This window comes from Dipodomys merriami, unplaced genomic scaffold (assembly GCF_024711535.1).
Source record: "Dipodomys merriami isolate MVZ:Mamm:240054 unplaced genomic scaffold, mDipMer1.0.p SCAF_13, whole genome shotgun sequence".
In the NCBI taxonomy this organism is placed as follows: Eukaryota; Metazoa; Chordata; class Mammalia; order Rodentia; family Heteromyidae; genus Dipodomys; species Dipodomys merriami.
The window spans coordinates 4,090,590-4,115,352 of NW_027202604.1; the positions used below are offsets into that span (position 1 = coordinate 4,090,590).

Below are 24,763 nucleotides of genomic sequence, written 5' to 3' on the forward strand. Positions count from 1 at the left end.
AAAGGTGTTCCTTTTTTTTGTGCAAATGCAAGCCCATCCATTAAAACAGAGACAAAGTATCTTAACAAAACGGACCCAAGTTCTCTTGCAAATCCAGTTGCAAGAAAATAGTATGTTACTATTTTAAGCCACTGAAAACATAATGTAGTCAGAGAAACAAGAAGAGAGGCATTCCTTTCATAGGATAAATGTTTTTCCTCTGACCTTATGCCAGGGAAGGGTAAAAGAAAGTTCACACATAGTATATCTGTTACCAGTGGACAAACTTCAGAAGATTTTTTTTTCCAAAAAGGAGTAAAATGTAATTCGAACTGTTGTGAAGTCAAAGTAGCTCCTACATGCACTCAAAAGTGAAAAAGAAAGCAAAAACAAGACGGAAGGGTCACAGGAAAAAATTCTTTGTTGAAAAAAAATTTAGCTAAATTGAAGAAGAAGAAGAAGAAGAAGAAGAAAAAAAAAGCCAAAAGCACTACACGCTTCTTTCCTGTGTCTCACACACAGGAGGAGCAGGCACTTAAACACACTGCTGGTTGCCTATTACCTTCAAAATGATCTCAAATGCAAAAGTACCAGTGAAGACATAATCTGCATAACCTAGCATCTGGAAGGTAAGCAAAACATGGCAACTATTATTGCTACAGCTGCTTTAGAGTAATGAGGATCAATGAAAAATGCCATTACCTTTAACAGGATTTCAACAGTAAAGATGGCTGTGAAAGCATAGTCAAAGTAACCCAGTATCTGCAAGGTATAACACGTGAAAATAAGAACAAGGTATAAGGACAAGCTGTGACAACCAAATGGCCACAGGTGGAACCCTCACCTGTGGTTTGAGACCCGCTTTTCAGGAAAAAAACTCTTGACACTCCAGAGGTAGGACAGAAATGCTCATGAAAGTTTATCTCTGTCTAATCACAACGTCTTTGTAACCCCCAGGGAATACTGGGGAGCCTTGCCTCTTTTAGCCACTCAGGCCAAGTGGCTTCCTGGGTTTGTGTTCCTAACCAACAAGGGCTGATTTCTGGAAGTGCTATCTTAACAACCTTTCTTCATCAATAGGCTATCTACCAGTGACTTTGTGGGCCCTGATAAATTACAATCACACATATTTTGGGTTTTTAATTGTGACTTGACTGAATGAAGTACACTGCCATCTAGCTGAATTTCAGACTGGTAGAGGAACAGAAATAAGGGTGTTAGTGGCAAGGCTAGTGGTGTAGCTCAATGGTAGAGCACTTGCCTGCGTTGCCCTGTGTTCTCTACTATATTAAAAAAAGATGTTCATGGTATCAGATAGAGCCAGAAATTTCAACATGTCCCTTCAGCCAGTAATCCCTTTCTTTTTGTGCCAGGCAGGCTTAGTCTGCATGATTTTACTATCTGCCTTCCTCTAGTCATTGTACTGTACCTAATTCTACAGTCTTCCAAGTCTGGTTTTTTTTTTTTTTTTTTTTAATCCTCTCAAAGGATAGACTGGCTTGGCTTCTAAGTTCTCTCAGTATTTCTGCAAATACCTTCTAGTACCCTACAGGGTCCATGATGGAGTCTCTGTACTACTGTACTACTGCAGGGCAAGGGGCCAGCAGCAAAAAGTCTAACCGCCCCAGCAAGGACACTTGCAGGGAGGGGTCTGCACACCACCGCACCCTCAGTGGTTTTCATGGAACTGCAGATGTCAAAGATAGAAGGACTGAGGAGATCAACCTGGCCTACTCTTTTTATTTAAGAGATACAGGTACTGAAAATAGATGGGGCCACCCGTTCAGGCCACTCAGCCAGTCACAGCATTGCTGTGAAAGTCAAAGGCACAAGGGCCTTGGAAGTCAGCCAGATTATTTTACACATGGAGACACTGTAGGGGAGTGTGCTATTGCTCCTTCCCAGTAAGATGAGGACCTCTGCTTCAGGGCCAGCTCTCCTCAGAGCAAGTGCTCTTTCCAAGGGTACTCTACTGCCAAAATGTTCCCGTTAAAAAAGCCGGGCACCGGTGGCTCACGCCTGTAATCCTAGCTACTGAGGAGCTGAGATCTGAGGATCGTGGTTCAAAGCCAGCCCGGGCAGAAAAGTCCATGAGACTCTTCTCTCCAATTAACCACCAGAAAACCAGAAGTGGTGCTGTGGCTCAAGCAGTAGAGCGCTCGCCTTGAGTTGAAGAGGCAGGGACAACGCCCAAGCCTAGAGTTCAAGCCCCATGACCGACAAAAAACAAAAACAAAAACAAAAAACAAAAAACAAAATGTTCCTATTTCTGAATTTAACATTTCTGTTTAATTGTGTTTCCTGGCCAAGCAATGGAAGGCATTTTCCATATATTATCAAGCCCTGCCACCTTCTCTTCATTCTCTTCTAGAACACAGTAAGATATTAATGTTGAAAACATCCAGCAGCCAGCATCATTGCTGCCAAGCCTGCTTGGTACCCAGGCTCCAATCTAAACAGTTAGATTTAAGTTCTCTTCTCCTTTGTTTCCCTTAGTTTTCTTTGCCATTAAGAATCCAGCTACTGATTAAAGAAACACTGTAATGCTTTAAAAGCAATACATACATGCATGTACATTTATTAAAGAGAACAATTATAGTTTTGGGAAAAGCAGCAAGGAAACAAATTTGTGGAGAGAAGATTATAATAATAAAAAAGAAACCAGAAGTTCCTATGTAAACTGTTTCTCAGTATGGACACTAGACTCAATGACACAGAGGCTTTTGTGCTTTTCCAATGTCTGGATCTCTGACAAAATCTTTTGAGGACTGATTAAGACAGGCTCAATGCTGTCACTGTTACACAGACACTAACACATACCACAGGAAAAGTGTTTTTCCCCTTCACATCAGAGTTCATGTCTTATCGCTGCCATAGATCACTTGGCCAGGTACTTAGTAGGGAAAAACAGTATGAAGCCTTCTTGTTATGACTGAAAACTGGGTGCACTGCTCTGCTGATCTGCCTTAATTCTAACGTCTCTAAGAATCTGATACCTCCTACACCTGCTAGTCTCCTTTCTCCTGGAGGTGTGTCAGTGATCAACTGAAACTGCATTGTTGTGACTGGGCCTGATAGTCATCAAGCCATTAGATCTTGGAAGCTGTCTGGCCGTTGGAGTTTCCTCAGTATTGAGTTTGCTAAATGCCTAAGATGGAGCTGTTAGAACAAGAACTAATTTCAGTGCAAGTTTCTTTACAATAAGGCATCTGTGGATGCTACCATTAAGTTAGGAAGGTGAAGAACAGTAGATAACTTAGTCCTCTGTTTTCTTAGCATAAACACATTCTACCACTCCCAAACCTCAAGTTCCTTTTTCTATGGAATCCTCAACTTACATCCCATTATCTTCCTAACTTATATTTCTCCTCAGAAATGGAGCCCGGCATCTTTGTGTATAGTCCACTTGAGAGAAATCTTCCCAAGTAAGAACTTCTGGCCTTGTGTGGCATGCCTGGATTCAATTTTACCTTCTTGCTATTTGCTCCCCTTAGGCCCAAACCTCCAAGATGTGACTGTGTATATCTGATGGGGAAAGGAAATAGGGACCAAAATGTCAGCAGCAAGGAGAACAGAGGAAGAAACACAGAGTCCATGGATGCATTACCAAGTTACTGTAGAGGACTCTAAATGAAGGTCACAGTACATAATACCATTCAGATTGGTCTAATAAAGCAAAAGCTGTGGCGCTCATAACCTGGAAAACAGAGCTACAGGCATATGCGATCTTCACTCTTAGGTCTCCTGGAGCCTCGGGACATCATCTGCCTGAGAGAGGACAGTGCTGACCCCAGAGGGAATCCCACCCACCTCTCCTCTCTCACAGGCTTACAGTGTTCCGGAAGGAGTGACTGCGAATGGGGTCCTCGGCAGCAAGGGCGGCACTGCTCAGCATAATGAAAACGAGGATGAGGTTGGTGAAGATATGGTGGTTGATGAGCTTGTGGCAGCCTACACGGATCCTGTGGGGAAAGCCAACACAGGGACACAGGCTCAGACAAGGGCCTAAACAGGCTGGGTTTTTAAAAGTATAAGGCCCCCCCCATAGTGTTGATGGATCAGAAGGAGATGGTTGTCTCAGCTGGACCACCTATGCCTCCCACCCAGGTAGAAACGAGTGATCTACTCTTCACCCCATAAAGTCTACCACAAGCTGACCCTTTATGGCTGTGGAGGGGACAAAAAATGACCAGCTCTATGCTGGGTACTCCAGAGATCATTTCATCCAATCCTTAGAAGTAGGGATTTCTGTCTCCCAAAATATGGGGGGGAAAGAGGAAATGAGGCTAACATATGTGAGGGAACTTGAAGTGACACAGCTAGTAAAGACCAGACGCTGATTTCCAATCCAGGTCTATTTGATTCTGAAGTTTTCTACACACAAAGGCTGACAGCATATCCTCCCTGCCTTAGAAAGAAAACTGTCAAGTTAAACTGAATTTTACCTACAATGATTCCCTATCTTGAGTCCCTCTACATAATGAACAAACTATAATCTACCTTGGTTCCAAAGCTAACTAAAGGACCAACTTAGGAGGATAACTCCCCAACAAGCATACCAATTACAACAGCCATGCCTCAGCCAATTACAGGCTGCCAACTACTCCTATGATGCTCAAATAAGGCACAGGTGGTACCATAGCCAGTCAAGTGGTCTCTTTTCCTCTCTTTCCATATCTGTCCATAAATGCTGCTGCTCTGAACCTCTTCTGATTTCCAGGGATGCTTGATTTGTGACTCATTCTTTGATAAATTAAACTCAGTCCGATTTATCTGAAAATTTTAACACAAAGAATGAAACAAATTCCTTTTGTGTACTATGGGGTGCTGTATTAAAATAGGACTTGCAGTGAGGGCTGATGAAATCTGTCATCTAAAGACTTTTGGCATAAAAGTTTTATTGTGTATGTGTGTGCGTGCACGCTTTATGCGTGCACACATGCACGTGTGTGTTGACTGGTTCTGAGGCATGCACTCAAGGCCCGGGACCTACCCCTCAGCTTTTTTGCCCAAGGCTAGTGCTCTACCACTTGAGCCACAGTTCCACTTTTGGCTTTTGGTGGTTAATTGATGAGTCTCACATACTTTCTTGCCCAGGCTGGCTTCAAACCAAGATCCTCAGATCTCAGCCTCCTGGGTAGCTAGTATTACAGGTGTGAGCCATGACTGGAAAAAGTCCTAATTTTTAATTTTAGAATTGACCTCCAACTAGAAGTCCTTAGAAAGCGAAGTCACATCATCCTTTGCTAACATGTAAAGATCTCACTGCATTATATGCTGTAGTTCTTTCTGAGTCCTGAAGCCCCATGAGGCCAGGGAGGACTGCTACCTATCAGGCTGCTTAACAACTGACAACTGACTGACTTTACCCTAAACACATGTTTGCCAAAGACTATACATAGGTTTTCCCTTGAAAGACTTTTTTTCATTATTAGACTCTTCTCTTTTGGGGCATTCAGTGCTGGTTCCCTTAACTCCCCCTGCTGAAGGTTTGTTAGTTGTTAGCAACTGAATCTGCAGCTGCAGAAGACCTTCTAAAGCAGCGAAACAGGAGTGCTCTTGATTTTTTGGGGGAAAATCAAGTCAAACATAAAGAGCTGCAGGTGTCAGCAAACATCAGGGTAATCATCTCGTCCTCCTTTTTTTGGTGCCAGTCCTGGGCCTAAGCACTGTTCCTGAGGTTTTGTGCTCAAAGTTAGTGCTCTACCACTTGAGCCATAGCTCCAGTTCTGGCTTTTTGGTGGTTAAAAATAAGAATCTCACAGAGTATCTTGCCTAGGATGGTTCCAAACCAGAACATTCAGATCTCAGCCTCCTCTGGAGCTAGGATTACAGGTACCTGCCATCCTTTTTTTTTTTTTTTTTGGACATCCTAATAGTAATGAGCTAAAAAATCAATCATCAAATTTTCACCTCTCAAGGACCTGTGAATTATGCAGTCTTCCTTTATGACAGCCAAGAACTCCTCCTGCAATTCTAGAAACCTTTCCAGGAGCTTCCTATTCCCCTTGGCAGTTCACTTAATCCCAGATGATTAAAACCTACAAATGAGCTAGTAAATAAACTTCTTCCGCCTACAGTATATGTGAGTCACTACCATGTTCCTGGTGAGTACCTTATTATTTCAGTATGAGAAATACTATTTAAAGCAGTGTATCCTAGAGCTGAATCAAATACTTATAGCTTATAAATATCACCAGGACATATTATTTCATGGTCATAAAAAAAGATCACCTAAATGGGATATGAGGATGAAGACACCGTGCAGAACTTGGTCACAAAATTCTTGTCCCACAAAGCAACTTAGAAAATGTCCACTGGTTAAGAAAGGGCTCTAGGGGCTGGGAAGGTGGCTCAGTGCTTGCCTCGCATGCATGAGGCCCTGGGTTCAATTCCTCAGCACCATATAAGCAGAAAAAGCTAGAAGTGGTGCTGTGGCTCAAGTGGTAGAGCGCTAGCCTTGAGCTGAAGAACTGAGGGACAGCGCCACTCAGGCCCAGAGTGCAGGCCCCATGACTGAAAACAAAACAAAAAAAAAGCAGAAGAAAGAAAGAAAGGGTTCTAGGCCATTGCATGGAAGAGCAGAGTGGTCAGCTTCAAACAGAAAATCTTGATGATCACAGACATTTGCTCCATTGCTGTTCCCAGGCAGAAGTTGTAAGGGGAGGAGAATCTAGAACATCACGCTTTCCAGTATGTGGTCACAACCTTAAGGGAAAAGAACTGATGGCAGAGGCAAGAAACAAGTAGGGAGGGCTTGGTAGGGAATTGGGGGATCCTGGGATACTTGCGTTCAGAAGAGGGCTACAAAACCACTTCCCCTTCTCCCACCCAGCCATCCTCAAGCAATCTGTAGAGTCACTGACTGCAGAGAGGTGGTAGTGATGGGACTAGAAAGGGTGTATTTACGGGTTGGTCTTGCTAAGAATGAAGAAAGCGCTTCCTTCAGGGATGGGAGCAATTTTCTCTTTCATGTTCAACTCTGAGATTCTGCGAGGACGGGGACCAGCAGGAACCTCAGGTTCATCCTCTTCTTCCTCCTCTTCCTCTTCACCTACTTTAAATAAAACAGTTTTTATAGGCATAAAATAAAAAGATTGCATGTGGGTTTTAATTATCGTTCCCAATTTTACCAATTTAAAGTGTGGCTTAAATATTAAGAACATTTACTGCTTATCTAATCACCATGTCCCTGCTTCTTCAGAATATGGACTGAATAGAGTTGGGGGTGGGGACACAGCCCTTTCTGGTAAGTGTGTTCAGCTGTGGGAAGGAAGTTCTTTCTAGGCTATGATCTGACACAGGTAAAAGTGGTCATGATGGTGGTATTCTCAATGACATATTCCTAGCACCTGGCTGTTTCCCCAGCTTCAGGCTGAAAAAGCTCTATGTGGGATTTCAAGTTACAGATAAACAGCTCCTGAACTATCCAAGTCCGGCTTTTATCATCCAATGAAGGCATCAATGAAATGAAAAAGTGTCAGGTGAATGCTAACAACTGATCTTCCACAGAGTTCTGTCAGCAAAAGTTGGGCCAATATTGATCCAGCTGCACATTCCTTCTCCACCACCCTGCATGGAATTGTGTATCTATGCTGCCTGTGACTGTGGGATATAGCAGAACTAACTGGCCCACCAGGAAGTTGATCCCATTGTCTTGGTGGCCTAACAAGGTCAGCGTAAAGGAGGGAGGCCACAGCTAGGCTACCTAGCAAGCCACAGCAAAGCCCTGTCTCATCTCATGAGCTGAGAGCTTGTCTCTGACCTTCACCATCATACCTGGCACATCACAAGGTGGGTAAGGATCTTTGTCTTCATCCTCTTCTCGATAGTCATCAATTGTAACCTAGGATAAAAGAGATGTTTCAGGAGGAGAGAAGACAATAGCTCCAATATACTCTAGAGGGCCAAAGGGTAACCAGCTGGTCAGCACAGGATAAGGTATTTTTCTCCTGAGTGTCTGTGTGTGAGGACAGGGCCTATTATATGGGGATTCTGCTTCAGACAGAGGCTTGAGCCCAGCTGAGAAACATGATGCCAACTTGGTCCTGGGTTCTTCTGATGTCCCAGTGTAGTAGTTGTACGTATTCTATAATAACATTTGGAGCCGGGTGTCAGTGGCTCACACCTGTAATCCTAGCTACTCAAGAGGCTGAGATCTGAGGCTCGAGGTTCAAAGCTAGCCCAGGCAGGAAACTCCGTGAGACTTTTTATCTCCAATAAACCACTCAGAAAACCAGAAATGGCTCTGTGGCTCAAGTGGTAGAGCACTCACCTTGAGCTACAGAGCTGAGGGACAGCGCCCAGAGTTCAAGCCCCGTGACTGACAAAAAAAGAAAAAAAGAAAGAAAAAAAAGGAAAAATAACCACATTTGGATTCCTGACTCTAGATGAGATTCTGAGTTCCATGGAGGTAGAGAACCTGTCAGTCTTTTTCATTCCTGAATCGAGTACATGACCCCACAACTGCTACTCAGAATTTATCAATTCAATGAACAAATAATGGAAACTTCCACAGCTGTCCTAAGTGTGATGAAGTCTGACAGTGTGGCCCTAAATCCTCCCAGATCAACAGATCCTGGGATCACCACTGGGAACAGATGTCTACTAAAAATCTCAGGTTTAATACCAGCTTGAAAGATGTTAACAGCATTATGACCAACACAGGAAAACAAGAAGTCAAACTGTCTTGGTTCTATGGTGAAATGTTAGTTAACAGATAGCTCCCTGACTAAATTCAATCACAAGCCCTTGAGAAGTCAGCATCTATATAATATGCCCTACTTTCACACCAAAACATTACATACAAGACATGTCACAGCCAAAGTGGTACATTTATGGTGATGCCAACAGAATTAGACTGAAATGAAAGGGAGAGAAGTTATTTCAGTACATACCTTGTTGTCACTGTTGGCTACCTGGTTGACTTCTGGTTTGTTGTTCTTTTTATTTTCTAGACTCTCTTTTCTATAAAGAATACAAGAAACAAAATAACCATATTGCCACATATAAAAATGTTAATCAGGATTCTCAATCAACAATGTCCCAATGAAGGACAGAATTTAATTGAAAACAACACTAACAGAAAAAGCACAGCACAGCCCAAACTCGGAGCTTCCGGTTCATCTAATGCAATGGATTCATTATACAGATCATGTTATTAAAACCCCTATCTAAGAGCTAATCAGCATTGAATGCATCATTTGTTTTATGATGCCAAAATTAACTGCAATGATTCTTTAGAATGGGAACGTGTGACTCCCATTCTCAGCTCGGAGGATAAAAGCTAAAGGCTTGGCTTCCTTCCAAGATTCTTTCCTCTTTGGCCTGCACCACATGGTCACCTCCATGAAACATGGAGGTGCAGCTCCTATGAAGCACATTTGGATTTATCAGGTCTTTCAGGCACCTGGGCTTCCCAAACTCCTCAGTTAAGAACTCAGACAAAAATAGAGTTACCTGGCAATCTTTTTTCTTTCCTTCTCTTCAGCTTCCTCCTTCTGAGCAGTATTCAAACTTTCAGCATCAGCCAAATTATCAACAGCAATGGCCAAGAAGACATTCAGTAGAATATCTGATTTCAAGATTTTAAGGGCACAACAGATTACTCAATGCAACTACACATGGTCAGCAATGGCAATGCCATATTCCATCCTTCCACCCCTTGTTCTGGAAGGCTGGTAGCAGGTAACTGTCCCTAGTGTGGGCACTTACTAAAATCAGAGGACTTGGGAAAGACATGCTCCTCAACAAAGAAACAAAAACCTTTTAGAGAGTTATCTGAAAAGAGCTAATATCAAGACTCTCTGAAATCCAGAAAAATCTACAAATGTCAACATTTCCTGTTGTTTCCATAAATCTATGTATCTACAGTTGATGCACATTGCACAAAACAATCTAATAATATCGATGTGTTTCTGATTCTTTGGAAATATATAACATAACACACATAGTGAGGGTAGTTCTTTTCAAACCAGACTCCTTCAAAGCCATACATTTTTCTAATAGATACTAGATTTTCTTTGAAATTGCTTTTGGGTCTTTAGATAACTCATTCATTTCTTCACTCCATAAACATTGAAAGCTGGTAACATGAGACCTCCTGCCCGCCAGACGGTGCTGTTCTATCTTCTAAAAAGTCCTATTGTGGCTAGATCTTTGATAATTGTGCTTCAACCAGAAATTTTCACATAGTAAAAGTCAGGTAACCAAGCTATCAGGATTTTGTTGTTGTTGTCATGTATAGTTTCCTTGAAATCTACTTTTTTTTTTTTTGCCAGTCCTAGGGCTTGGACTAAAGGCCTGGGCACTGTCCCTGAGCTTCTGTTGCTCAAAGCTAGCACTCTATCACTTGAGCCACAGCACCATTTCTGGTTTTTCTGTTTATGTGGGCTGAGGGAATTGAACCCAGGGCTTCGTGCATGCTAGGCAAACACTCTACCGCTAAGCCACATGCCTAGCTCTGAAGTCTTTTTTTTTTTTTTTTAAGTATCCTGAACAATAATATTATCAAAGCAGAAGATGCTGGTTTCTTATTCAGAGCGCAATAAATAAAGTCTGTGTTGGATGAATGCTTCTCTGTCTGAGATAAGAGCATGAGACCACTGCCCCATATGTCTTGTGTAAACTGAAATCCCGAGCAGTGCTGAGCACGTAACCCAACATTAGCCTTCAGGGATCCTGTGAAGGGCTATTGTACTTCTATTCAAGGCTTCAAAAAGGATGGAAATGTGAGTGAACTACAGTATGATTGTCACAATACCTTTGATGTAGCAGTGTATTCTGGAGCTGCAAGGAGCTCAAGAAAGCCATGTCCTGGGTGGAGAGAGCTTGAGTACTTCTCTGATGGACATGGGGTGATGGTGACTTAGATAAGGCTCAGTGCTAGGAACCACAGTTCTGACTATGTCTCTCAATGAAGACATAATTGCTTCTCAAGCACTAAACTCTTTTGGGCCATGAAGAGCAAATGTGAAATAATAACCTGTAAGAAGGTCATATATATCCCTAACAGATGGTTTCCAAAGGCAAAACCCATCATCTGTGTTTAGAGACATTGCCCACACCTCAGAAATAGCAGTTCACTCTGGAATTCATTCCAAAGTCTACCAAGCACCTCCATCAGGCTAGCTTCTCTTCCAGGTAGTGAAGACATGGCAGGAAACATGAGAAAATGGAACATCTTGCTGGGGACACAGAACATAAATAACTCTTAAGTATCTCATACATGTGTTACAAAGAACTTGAAATAAAATCAAAAGAAGTGGTGGGGAAATACTCTGCAGTCTATCCTGCTGTGGTCTAAAGAGCCAATCATGAAGACAGCAAAAAAAAGAAAATATTGACCATTCATTTAACAAATTTTTACCAAAGGCCAACTATGCATAGGGCCTACCCTATAATGAGAAGTGATATGGAAAAGGAGGGTAGGGAACAGAGTAAAAAATTCAATTCATATCCTACAAAAGGATTAAGTGAAAAATGGGATGGGTCTAGAGTGGTGACATTGATGAAGACACATTGTATTCCTAAACTCTTTTGTTGGATGACAACTCCTGTGTAAAACTACTTAAATAAAAATCTTTTTTTTTAAAAAGAAGAAACTGAATTTGAGAAACTGTTGTCTAAGCCAGGTATAGTGGTACATATTTGTAATCCCAGTTATTTAGGAGGGAGAGGAAAGAGGATTGTGAGGTTGAAGTCAGCCTCAAAGTTATAGAAACTCTTCTAAATGAAAAAAAAATACAAACAAAAGGGCAAGGTATTGCTTAAGAAGTAAGAGTGTTTGGCTTACAAGCATAAAGTCTTGGATTCAATCCTGAGAGGGAAGAAGAGGAAGAGGAAGATGAGGAGGAATGGGAAACAGAGGAAGGAAGGGAAAGAGGGTAAGGAAAGATGAGAGGGAGGAGGAAGAAGAGAAGGGAAAAAGAGCAGGAAAGAGGAAAGGGAGGAGATGCTGTTATCTAGGTAGAGGGATGGAGGACTACCTACACACAGACTCTGCCCCTAGCCAACAGATGTGAATAAAATCTAATAGGGTCTCAGAGGTCTCGGAAGGAACTGGACAGATTGCTCCCTGGAGAAAGGTATAATAAAGCTGAGTCCAGGGATAAGCAGAATATCTCCAGGCTGAGATACTGTTTTCATAGAAACTTTACAACATAAACATCCTCACAGAGGATAACTGGACAGGTTTGTACAAAGGTTCCCATAAGAAGAAATTTCATCAATGTAACCAAGAAGATGAAAGAGGAATCAGCTGAAGGGAGTCCTTAGGAGGAGAATTCAGATGAGGTCTTTTTTTTGGAGGGTGGGGGAGGAGGGAGGAGGCTTTCTTTTTTATTTTACATTTTAAAATTATCATTAAGTACTTGTTTATATACAGGGGTTTCAATTCAGCATATCATTTTTTTCTTTATTGAGAAAGTAATGAGCAGGGGGTTACAGTTATATAAAGTAATAAGTACATTTTTGAGAGCTTTAATGGCACAAAATGTTTATAGCTACAAGTTATACATGAATTGTAAACTGTATAGAATGATATAAAGTGCTAACTAAATAGATGAGAATGCATAATCACTTTGACTCAGTTCATTCCAATCATTTCACCAATGGTCCACTTAGAAAGCCACCTCTGTCTAGAGCAGTCAATCTTACTGCAGCCCTGCCAGCGCTCTGCTCTTCTCATTGAGCAAGCATGTTGTCTTGCTCCCGATTTTATTTACAAGTATTTTAAGCCAGGTTTCACCAAGCGTAAGAAAAATGAAATCTGCCTTTTCGTCCCCAAACTGTAAACAGGCGTAAAGTTTTTAAGCATTAATCTTAATTGTCACAGTTATTTATCGAGTTCTCCTTTCCAATGACACAGTTTGTCTGCATTGTGTCCCACAGTAGGGCCACCAACTCATCATGGTAAGCTCTACCGTGTTCTAGCTGGAATTCCACATCACAGATACTTCAAGAAACATATAAAACTAAATTTATTTCCAATAGCAAAAACAGTAATACACCCAAAGCTCTGTGGCACTGGTAGACGGCTACTGAGGTTCTCAGGAAGGAAATGCACTGCCTGTCAGTTACTGACTGCTCTCCTTCATGATGCCAATTTCAGCAAAGTGGACACTGCAGTAGTCAGCTTTACCCATCTTGCCAATTTTGTCCAGACTTTTCAAAAACCATCCAATCTGCTCTTTTTCTTCCCAAAGAAATCTGAATATGAACACTTGAAATATGTTAGAAGGAAAATCAAGTGTTACCAGGTCTAAGAGGTAAGTCAGAAACAAGATATGAACGTATTCAGACATCAGATGAAAAACAAAGAAAAACAAAGTAATTCAGAAAACTATTTGGGATATATCATCTTTCCTAAAGACAGACAGCTGTATTCTTGAAAAAAAAAAAAGATAGAAAATAATGGTTGTTTCTCTGTGTTGTTTCCATTCTAGCATGAGCATTACCACCTTGGTCAAGGAAGGGCTGGTTTTCTGCAAAGGGGAAAGCCGGCAGCCTGGTGCTGCCCTCAGAGACTGCGCGATCTCCTCAACAATGCTTCTCTAAACACTCAACAGCAAGGTCAACATCATCAACAGCCACTTGTGATATATAACACACATAGCAATGCCCTTTAGGGCCATGCTGTGTTCTGAAATCCAACAAAACCTACCCAAAGAATCCGTAATCCTGCTGCTTTCTAAGGATTTGGTCCTAAAGCTTCACATTATAGAAACAAACAAGGTCTGTCAGGCAGGATCTGTTAGTATTCCAGAATGGAATGCCAAGAGCTCAGCCTAATCGGCCCCTCCCTGCACCTGCAGGACCCATCAGGGAGAAGGACCCCCCCCCCCCAAGGAAATGAGTGGCATGTCACCTGTTCCCACAACCCAAGTCTGCTTTCCGAAGTTACACAAGTGCTTGGAAGAACTCGGAAGCAAAGGTCTTCCGAGTTTAAAGGCTTCAGAATGTAAGTGAAGCCTCCTAAAACAAGAAACCTGGATTAACACCATGAATTGGACTCGTTTCAAAGTCTCTTCTTAGAGAACATAAGTAAAGAAATAAAAAAGAAAATTAAAGGCCATAAAAAATTTACATGTAGTTAAACACTTGAAAATACTGGTACACACAAAAATCTCAAAAGCGATTTCATATCTAGGCCTGAGACGCTTCCTAATCAGAAATAAAGACTCTGCCACAGAAAAGACACATGACAAGCGGCGGAGGTGAGTCCTACACTACACTCCCTATCCTATGTACAGCTGCATCCTGCACACCCACAGGCACCATCAGGAGGCTTAGAAAAAATAGCTCCAAAGCTGCTTTCAAATTATTTTTATTGCCCAGGATATTTTTTTTCTTGTCTCTTGCTTTTTTTTCAGTTTTTGTTTTCTTTTTAATAACTATAAATTCAAGCTTAGAGAAGCTTGTCTTGAGGTCTTGGAAAATAAAACCAAAACAAAACAACAAAGCTCTTTGTAGCATCATTTCTACCCTGATCTCATTTTAACAGAGATGGTAGTTACATGGCCAGAGTCAAGTTCCTACCATGAATGACATGGGTTCAGTTCTGGAGGTGCTACACGAGACGATGGCATGGTTGACAAAACTATAATCTGCTGGTGGCATTTGTGGAAAAGAAGCCCTTGCAAGTTTCTAAACAACAGGAAATTCTGTTAGGAAGTTCTAAAGTGTCTTACCGGCCCCAGAGGGAACAAGTTAGTAAAATGCCTCCACCGAGTTTGAATACTGGATTTCAGAGTTACTGGAACTGGATGTGTAAAACCAGGGTGGTAAGTTAGGTCATGCTAATAAATAAAGTATGTGACAACACTCCACTCCACAGGCCACACGTATTCCTGGGCTCCTCCTTCCTCAGTAGGTGCTGGCAGAGGGTATTGCTCAGGCATTTTCCAATATAGATGTCTAGCCCCAAAACCAGGATGTGAGAAAGGAAGCGATGGAATGAACACCCTCAGGAACTCTGCAGAGAAAATGCCTCCTTTCTTCATGGCTCCACTTTTCCTCATGCTTAGCGACACAGCATGTTTAGGGTGCCTGAAGTGGAATTCCTTGGGTGGAATGTTCTCAGGTCTACTGAACCAGTCTGATACCCAATCTGCCCTTTTCTTCAGAGATTCTGCTTCCTTCTCTCCTTCTCCAGCTTCTTCTTCTGACTGAGAGCTGTGGTCCCAGCTGGTGTGCATCTCCACAACAAACATAATCTGCCCGTCTTCTTGTGGGGAAGGGCTGTCACAGTGGGAGCTGCCTCTGGAGCTGCTCTGCTCTGACTCATGCTGGACATGCAGAAGAATCTTTTCCATGTCTCCGCTGTGGATGGAGGATGAGGAGGGCATGTGCTTCAGCCCTCCGTTCTTCCCATTGCCATTCTCGTAGCCATTGCTGGTACCTCCACCCAGGAACCTGTGAACTTGCCTCTCCGCTGTCTCCTAGGAGTTCCTTGCTTTCCAGGGTTTTCATTAAGCCCTAGGGATGTGGAAGGAGAAGCTACAGGCAGGAGGAGGAAGAGGGAAGACACCAGCCAGTACATTTGTTTTTAATCACTGTTATCCCCCTCATTTTCTCCCACTTACCCCTCCGTATTCCCCTCCCTCTCCAAGTTGTAAAGTTCATTTCCAACATAGTGTCAATATGATATTGTCCCATTTGTAAAGAAATGGAAAGACCTGGAAAAATTATATTAAGCAAAGTAAGTCAGATCCAAAGAAAAAAATTAGGGAAATGATAAAACCTACTTAAGAACTAGAATATGTCTTTGATATTCTTAACAGGGGTCTCAATAACCCAATTGCTAAGTACAAAAGACCATATATAATAAAGTATCAACATGAACTCTAAGACTTGGAAACAAAAGGTTCTTATGATTTCCTGTATGTAGTTATTATTTCTTTTTTATGTTGTAATTTTCTGTACCCTTTGTCTTGTATGTAACTTTATTTGATCTATGGAAAGGAAAGGGAATCACAGAAACAGCAGGACAAAGGATGAACTAATGCAGCAGATCAATTTATGCATCTGTCTCCCCATCTCTCCCAATGCCACACATCCCCTTAAGTTGAACTACTATGACCAGAACCACATGCCTAGGCTTCCAAATGTACACCTGCCCTTCTGCAAATTGAGGCAAATCAAAGGGATACTGTGTCCATACTCATTGAAATATCATTGTATCCACTCAAAGGAACTTGATATTAATATGACATAGTTTATTTTGGCAGAAACCGAAGCACTACTGTGGGAATAAGGACTTTTTTAACTGGAAGAATGAAGATTAAGAGGTAATATTCATATGGGTGTACAATAGTTTATTCTTCACAGCATTTTCAGGGGTCTATATGCCAGGTCTTGTCATGCAGGACCTAGTCCAAGGTAAGATAGACATAACCAAAGGCTCTAGGACTATGAAAGTCTGATGGAGGTAAATAAACAGACCCAAGGACCAATTTCCAAGGTCTAGGATAACAGAGTGCATCTGGGAAAAGGAGGGAAACAAGTGAGAGAAAAGTTCCACATCGTGATTAGAAGGTAGACAATGAACACTTGATAATCAAAGATATTCAGGTACAGGCTAGTCGACTGAAAATGGGTCTTAAAATGATATGGATGTCATCCTCTGAAGGATAACACAGAACCACCAGGCTTTCCCTCTCTACCATAGGCTCGTCCATGGGGCATGTACATGACACTGAGCTGGATAGTCACCAGTATCAGCACATACGCTGTCTCCTCTGGTTTGACTCGGTTAACCAGCTGGTCTTCCTTAAAGCCCACTGGAGCTTTGCTCACATTATACTGCCCGTCCCCCAGCAATGCTGAGGGAAAGCAGATAGTGAGCCAGCAAGGGAGGGGCAGTTATACAATCCCCCCCCACCCCCGCACACCAGATCCCACACATATAGCAGGTGCTACCCCACCATCATTACAGAAAAATTCAGAGAAAGAAAAACAAGGCAATGACAATGACAATAAAGCCCTGGTGGGCCTGAAGGATACAGTTGCCACAAATGAAGAGGATGATGAAGTAGATGCAGACGATCATTCCTGAGGAGGAGGGGCCTCCATAAGCCATGATGCCATCATACATCACGGCATTCCAGTCTTCACCTGTCAGAATCTAAGAAGCCAAAGCCAGGATCAGACAGCAGGCCGGGTTACCACTTACTCTTTCACAGCGCTGTGGTGGCTGTTTCTGGTTGAAGCTGCCTTTTATATTAGAATATAAATCCATCTATTACCTCATAGAATTTTCAAAATATTATTTTTAATTAGATAGATGAGGTATTTCTTCTAGTGAAAAAAAAAAAGACCTTTACAAATAAGACGTACCTACCCTTTGCTAACACCCAGCTCAGTTTCTGTTCCCTCCTCAAAGATAAGATGATGCTAGTATATCTCTCCCTCTCCCTCTCTCTGGGACATCTGTCTATGGATTAAAATTCATGTACACATGCCCAGAAAAGGCAGGCAATTGGTGTCATCTCTGATTTTCTAGGTACAAAGTATATCACATTATATGAATTTTTCTGCAGCTAGCTTCTTACCCTGACCCCATTCAACAATGCTTCCTCAAGATTTTCTGTGTTAGTAGTTTCATCCAATTCTTTAAAATTACTACATAGTATTCCACATGGTTAATCTACTATGGAAATAATTATATCCATAAGAGTTTTGAAACATTAGAGAAGTCTAAAAGTCTCATGCAGATACTACCAACCACCTCAAGTTTAAAATTTAATCTTTTCTATTGATAATAGAAAAGATAATAGAAATAGAATAGGGACAGCTATTTTAACAAAAATGCCACTTTCCAGGAAGAAGGCTCCATTATCTTCTACCTAGACTAGGTATTTAATAATTCAAACCAGGGGCTGGGAAGGTGGCTCAGTGGTAGAGCGCTTGCCTTGTATGCCTGAGACCCTGGGTTCGATTCCTCAGCACCACATAAGCAAAAAGAAAAAAAAAACCAGAAGTGGTGCTGTGACGCAAGTGGTAGAGCGCTAGCCTTGAGCTGAAGAGCTGAGGGACAGCGCCCAAGCTCAGAGTTCAGGCCCCACAACCGGACCCCCCCAAAAAAATTCAAACCACTGTGGATTATAAACAACAAAATGGGCAATAAATTAGAAATGATAAAATTATTCACAAAAGGAAGTACAAACGGCTCTTAAGAAGATACATTCAACTTCACAAAAGGAAGTACAAATGGCTCTTAAGAAGATACATTCAACTTCACGCTTGATAAAATTATGATGAGATGCCATTTGCCTGTCAGATGGCAACAACTGTCAAGTATGAACACCCACTGAGGTGAAGAGAATGAGGCAAAGGAGGTCTCATTGCTGCCAGAGAGCAAATGATCACAACTGTAAGCAGAGCATTTCAACAAGGGTACTGAAGATTAAGAATCTGTTTATACCCTTTATAATAGCATTTACCCTTGAGGGACTTGTTCCTACACATCTGCCTTACACACATGTCACATAAGTCTTATGTGTACAGACCACCTGGAGCCAAGACTGGACAACTAAATTCTCATCCAGAGGGAGCGCTTATTTGCAGGATGTTGATCCACACCACTGAATGTAGGTAGTCTTTAAAGGGAGGAGGTGACCTTTTATATAACAGGTAGGAAGGCTTTTAAGGTCACTTTAAGTGAATAAAAACATCCTAGTTACTCAGGAGGCTGAGATTAGGAGGACTGTAGTTCTAGAGATAAGGTCATAAGACTTGATCTCAACAGAAAAGTTTGGCATGGTGGCATGTGCTCATAATTTCAGCCACAGAGGAAAGCAAAAAAATAAGAAGCTCTCAGGGTACAGGTACATGCCCATGCAAGAAGCAAAACCCTAGCTCAAAAATGACCAGAGAAAAAGCGGTATTGAAGCAGGGCATCAGGGGCTCATTCCTGTAATACTAGCTACTTAGGGGGGCTGAGAACTGAGGATCACAGTTTGAAGTTAGTGTGGGCAGGAAAGTTCATGAATTTTATCTCCAATAAAGTGTCTCCTGCTGCCTCCCCCCATAAAACAAAAGCCAGAGCTGTGGAGTGGTAGCTCAAGTGGTACAGTGCTTGCCTTGAGAGTAAAAAGCTTAGGATAGTACCCAGACCCTGAGTTTAAGCCCCAGGAGCCCCCCCCCCCACATACATACAAACATTGATTCATGACTCAATGGTACAGTGCTTGCTTAGCAAGTATAAGGCCATGAGTCAAAACCCTAGTACCACCAGCAAAGTAAACAAACGAAGATGTAACCATGTAGAGTGAGCCACTATCTGTGTAAATTCATCTACAGGTGTTCAGGTAGACTGGCTTATATCTATGAGCAAATAACATATTTAAGACTATACAGTAGAGAGAAATAGCTTAGTAGTAGCTGCCTCCTAGATGATGAAATCAGTGTCTTTGTGAGAGAATTATCAATTCATATCGTTTGGTAACACTTAAATTTTATGCCATATGCATGTATCAAAACAAAAAGTCTACAGGTTTTGAAGGAAGTTAGAAAAAACAATGACACACCAGCAGCCAAAATGCCAGAATAATTAAAAGATTAAACCATATTATTGTACCAGATTACTATTCTATTATCAATTATGATACAGTATTCCATATATCTCAAATAACCATGTGAGAATCTCATAGGCCATTCCCATTAGGATAAGTTGCTCATCTGGACACAGAAACAGCCACCAAGAAACCCAACAGTCCCCTGCCTTTCCCACAATGCCTCCCTAACTCTCCCGCAAGGCACCAATGATTACTGACACCACATGAAAAACGTGGAGAGGGTAGATAGGCATTCTAAGCAAATTTTTCAGACTCTATCCAAGAAGGGGATTAGCTGAGAGCCTGAGGAGAATATTCAGCCCACCTCAGCTTGTAGACAAAATGGTGGAGGGTGCACTATGCCTTGAGTGGCAGAGCCACCCATAGAAATGACTGTTCCTTCCCACCCAGCCTCCCAGAAGCCCCACAGCACAGCGATCCCCACAGTCTTCAGCCTATTCCATCACAGAAGGACAGAGAAGGGCAGAGGGGGTGACATTGCCACACACCAAAGAATTCAGACTTCCAAACTCATGTCTTCATGCGTATCTCTTATAAAAAGGACCACAAATTTGCTTGTGCTTAAACAATTAGCCACAAACAAGAAGATTTTAGCAGATATTTTACAGATACCTAACAAAAATGAAATAAAAAAGGGTTTTTGTGTATTATTTTGTTATACAGTAGCCTTAAAAGAAAGTGTGAAGTCATATTGCAAAAATAGCTGAAGATGACACAAAATAATTTATACAAAGTTTAACAGAGTATTGTTAGCATAGAGATTATTAATAAAACTATATTCCTGAGCTATGAGCAGACAAGAAGGCAGACGTTCCAACTACTATAACTCATGGTGCACTGGGAACAAGAAAGGAGAGACAGAGGCAAGACTCACCTGAAATACTGTCAGCAATGCTTGAGGAAAGTTGTCGAAGGTGCTTCGCTTAGTCTGCGTTTCGTCAAAATTAAACTTGCCACCAAATAGCTGCATCCCAAGTAAGGAAAAGATGATAATGAAGAGGAAAAGCAGAAGCAATAGTGAAGCGATGGACTTCATGGAGTTTAACAAGGATGCCACCAAGTTGCTCAGGGAAGTCCAGTGCCTGTAAGTCAAGATGAGGGTATGAACCAGGAACACCACCTGGCCAGGGTGGTGCTCAGAATACAGCTGTGGCACAAAACACATTTCCTTACCTGGTCACTTTGAAGATTCTTAAGAGGCGTACACACCGGAACACAGAGATCCCCAGCGGAGACATGATCTCCAGCTCCACCAGGATGGTCTCAGTAATCCCACCACACACCACAAAGCAATCAAACCGGTTGAAAAGAGAGACAAAATATGCTTGGAGACCCAGACTGTACATTTTCACCAGCATCTCACAGGTGAACAGAGCCAAGAGGACTTTGTTAGCAATATCTGCAAAGACAAAGGGCACACATCCTCAGGATCTCAATGTGGGAGATACTCTGGCTCCACTTCTCCTGGTACCTCCCTCACACTGGGCTCCACAGTAAACACAGCAATCCCTGTTCTTATCTTTGCTATTGTACTCATGACAGAAGTGTGGCATTGATATTGATGATCTGTTCATGTGCCAGGTGCTGGATCTGGTACTGCTACTGTCTAGATTTGAGTTGGGAAGCATTTCTTGATTTCTCTGGGCCTCGCTGACTAAAAGTGAATGGTTCCACATAATTTCTGGAATTTCACAGCACTAAAAGCATGTGGTTCTGCACTTAGAACATCATTTTACATATAAATATATATTACATATATATTTTTTAAATCTACATAAACCAACCTATCTGTTTGAGCTTATGGCATCCTGAGAGAAGTGATCATTTCTCAATATCATTTCAAACAACAGGAATCACTGCCATGTAGGCTTGAGAGACAGAGAAAACAGATGTAAGAAGGACTTTTGGAGAAACCCAAACCGACAAATGCATGGTAGACTGTCTCTCCACACACTCCATTTTTGAGCATTCCAAGATGGGTAGCCAATACCATGTGTTAAAAAACAAGGATCCCAACTGGGTCAGAAAAAATGCCCTTCCAACTCCTTGACTCCAGATCTGAGGTTATCTGAAGGTTAGGACAATAATCAGTTTATCATACCATACAGACTGTGCCTCTGCTCCAGGGCCTGCCTGTATTTGGATGGTTTTACCATTTTCCAAGTTAGTGCTCACTAGATGTTTCAGTACTTCATTGCATATCCATCAGATTATACTAAGCAGCAGTTAGCCACAAGGAACCAACTCAGAGTAAAAAAGAGAATAGCTTCACTTGTACCTTGAATCTGTGTCAACCAGTCCGGCTGATTGTAGTGCTCAGAGGAGATGGTTAAAGTGTTGAGAAACACCAGGACAATAACTAGCCAGTAAAATGTGACAGACTTCACAGCAGCCCTACATCTTCTGCGATTGAATCGGTTCCAGCGACGCCAGCGTCGGCTGAAAGATAAGCAAACATTGCTCCCTAGATGACAGATATAGCATCTTACAGTCCAATAAACTATACTGAGCAACAGAGATTTGGACTGGGGTTAGGAAGGAAGGAAAGGCAAAGAAATAAATAGACCTCATAATATAAATCATGTCACTCTTAACATAAGCTTTAAAAGTATGATCTTGACTTGATTGTGCCATGTGTTTCTTTGCTATGGCTATAAATAACTCTAGAATCTGCCATCTTGAAAAACCTAGATATTTATAGATTCATGTGCAGATGTAAAACTACACCTGCACACATATGTAGTTTACATGCCCACTATATGGCATGTGGATTTGTGGTATGGATGTATAGAACCACTTTAGCTTATATATATCTCAAGTGGCAGCTCAATCATCATACAGAGCATACAGAGTTCATTCAACAGAAAAGTACTTCCAAACTATACTTTTGTTTTGAGGAAGTCTTTCAGGTTTTTTTTCTCAGACTTTCAGGTTCTTTCAGAGCCTGGCAGTTGAGTCATCAGGTGCCCTTTCTAATGAATGATGCACAAAATACACCTTTAGGGAAAGATCCAATATTGAACTAGCACAGCCAAACAGATACAAAGCCATGTCTTCTGCCCACTTCTAGTTCCTATTTGCAATTAGGAAAAATATTCTCCTTCTCAGCCTGTCCTTATGGAAAACACTTGCAGCCACAAGGGGATGGTTTGGTGAAGTGCTCCATAAACTGCTGCTCATCAATCTGGATCTCAGGACAGAGCCAGCCCCATGGTTAAGTCCCTCCTCACTCAACCCTGCTGCCTCAGCCACAGGGCTGTGGGGTAGTTCCTCCAGGGATTCAATTCAAGAGGAAAATCTAGGCTGCATCCATGTTGCAGTTCTGGCTGACATAGCTGTGTTGTTAGACTTAAAAAAAAAAAGAATACCTGGACATGATTAATTAAACAGCAATCTAAACATTCACACAGTGAGAATAAAGAGGATATTCTTAGGAGAGGATCTCAAGGGCTCAATAGCTATGTGTATAAGATAATATAAAATGATGTTTATTGAAATGAACCCAAAAAAAGGAAGAGGTTTTGTTTATTATATTGTTTGTAGTCCTTTTCCTTTTCCTTTTTTTTTTGTTGGTTATGAGGCTTAAACTCTGGGCCTGGGTGCTATAGCTGAGCTCTTCAGTTCAAAGTGAGCACTCTACCACTTGAGCCACAGAGCAACTTCCTCTTCTTTCCTTTTATCTTTGATTTATTCCCTTCTGTCACTGTTTTTGATTTCTATATCCTTTGTCTTATTAGTTGATCTGTTTGGGGGTGGGGAAAGGGAAGCATAGAAACAGTGGGGCAAAAGGGAACTCTACTGCATTGTTGGTGGGAGTGTAAACTTGCTCAACCACTTTGGAAAGCAGTATGGAGGTTCCTCAAAAGATTACACATAGAGCTCCCCTATGACCCAGCAATCACATTTTTGGGCATTTACCCAAATGATCACAAACAAGGCTATACTAAAGCTACCAGCACAACTATGTTTATCACAGCATTATTTACTATAGCTAAGATATGGAACAAACCCAGATGCCCCTCAGTAAATGAATGGATCAAGAAAATGTAATACATATGTGTGTGTGTATGTATGTATGTATAATGGAAAATGGAATTCTATGCCTCAATCAGAAAGAATGATACCGCCTCATTTGTTAGAAATGGTAAGACTTGGGGGCTGAGAAGGTGGCTCAGTGGTAGAGTGCTTGCCTTGCATGCATGAGGCCCTGGGTTTGATTCCTCAGCACCACATAAGAAAAAAGAAAAAAGCCGGAAGTGGTGCTGTGGCTCAAGTGGTAGAGTGCTAGCCTTGAGCTGAAGAGCTGAGGGACAGCACCCAGGCCCAGAGTTCAGGCCCCACAACCAGACACAAAAAGAAAAGAAAAGAAATGGAGAGACTTGGAAAAAATTATATTAAGTGACGTAAGCCAAGAAACAGAGGTCCCATGGTTTCCTTTGTCTGCAATAACTAGTATATGTCTAGGACAAACAGAAAAGGTCAAAAGCTATGTACCTATGACCATATAAGATGATGCTAAGTAAAATGAACCTCAAAATAGGGACACAAGTGGTTTTATCTTTCTTGCTATTGTTTTTAATGTATTTATAATGTACCATGTGATTTATTTTTGGTTCTTTTCTACGTTCTTCCTCCACGGTATAACCCCTGTTTGTACTGTATTTGATTCTGGTGCCTTGCATCTTGTATATACATTTTTCTAATTTGGGGAGGGGAAGTAAAATAACAAAATACTGAAATAAGGATACAGGTAGCAATGAGATGTACAAGACACTATGTTGAAAACGAACTTTACAACTTCGGCGGGGGGGGGTGTGAGCGGGGTTGGGGAGGTGGGGAGGGAAGGGATGGTAGGGGAAAAACAAAGGAGGAAGTAACAATGCTCGATAGAAAATGTACTCATTACCTTACTCATGTAACTGTACAGTATTTTTACAATAAAAAAAAGAAACAATGGGACAAAGCGTGAACCAATTCAACAGTGAAACCCTCTAGACACTATATTGAAAATGAACTATACAACTTTAAGAAGAGAGAAATAGGGAGGGGAAAAACTGGGACAGAATGAGGGAGGAGTGACATTGTTCAAAAGAAAATGTACTCATTACCTGACTCATGTAACTGTAACCCCTCTGTACATCACCTTTACAATAACATTTTTAAAAAGAAGAAGAAGAAATGTAACCAAGAAAGTGAGCAAAGAAAAA

At 41.6% G+C, this 24,763-nt stretch overlaps 1 protein-coding gene and 1 pseudogene across 13 annotated transcripts in view; both read right to left on the reverse strand.

Annotated features, from left to right (window-relative positions):
- Cacna1d (calcium voltage-gated channel subunit alpha1 D) overlaps positions 1-24,763 on the reverse strand; it is a 353,221-nt gene that overhangs the window by 81,008 nt on the left and 247,450 nt on the right. For 12 of the 13 annotated variants that reach the window (XM_070018505.1, XM_070018511.1, XM_070018515.1 and 9 more), the window contains 10 exons: positions 21,835-21,995; positions 20,730-20,955; positions 20,431-20,638; positions 16,984-17,104; positions 9,439-9,553; positions 8,877-8,946; positions 7,759-7,825; positions 6,889-7,036; positions 3,812-3,941; positions 682-741 (listed from right to left, as the gene is read on the reverse strand). In XM_070018505.1, coding sequence (XP_069874606.1) covers positions 682-741; positions 3,812-3,941; positions 6,889-7,036; positions 7,759-7,825; positions 8,877-8,946; positions 9,439-9,553; positions 16,984-17,104; positions 20,431-20,638; positions 20,730-20,955; positions 21,835-21,995 — 1,306 coding nt within the window. The remainder of the gene's footprint in view (positions 1-681; positions 742-3,811; positions 3,942-6,888; positions 7,037-7,758; positions 7,826-8,876; positions 8,947-9,438; positions 9,554-16,983; positions 17,105-20,430; positions 20,639-20,729; positions 20,956-21,834; positions 21,996-24,763) is intronic. The other variant, XM_070018508.1, reaches the window with a different exon arrangement.
- LOC138824502 (BCL2/adenovirus E1B 19 kDa protein-interacting protein 3-like pseudogene) lies at positions 14,228-16,658 on the reverse strand (annotated as a pseudogene).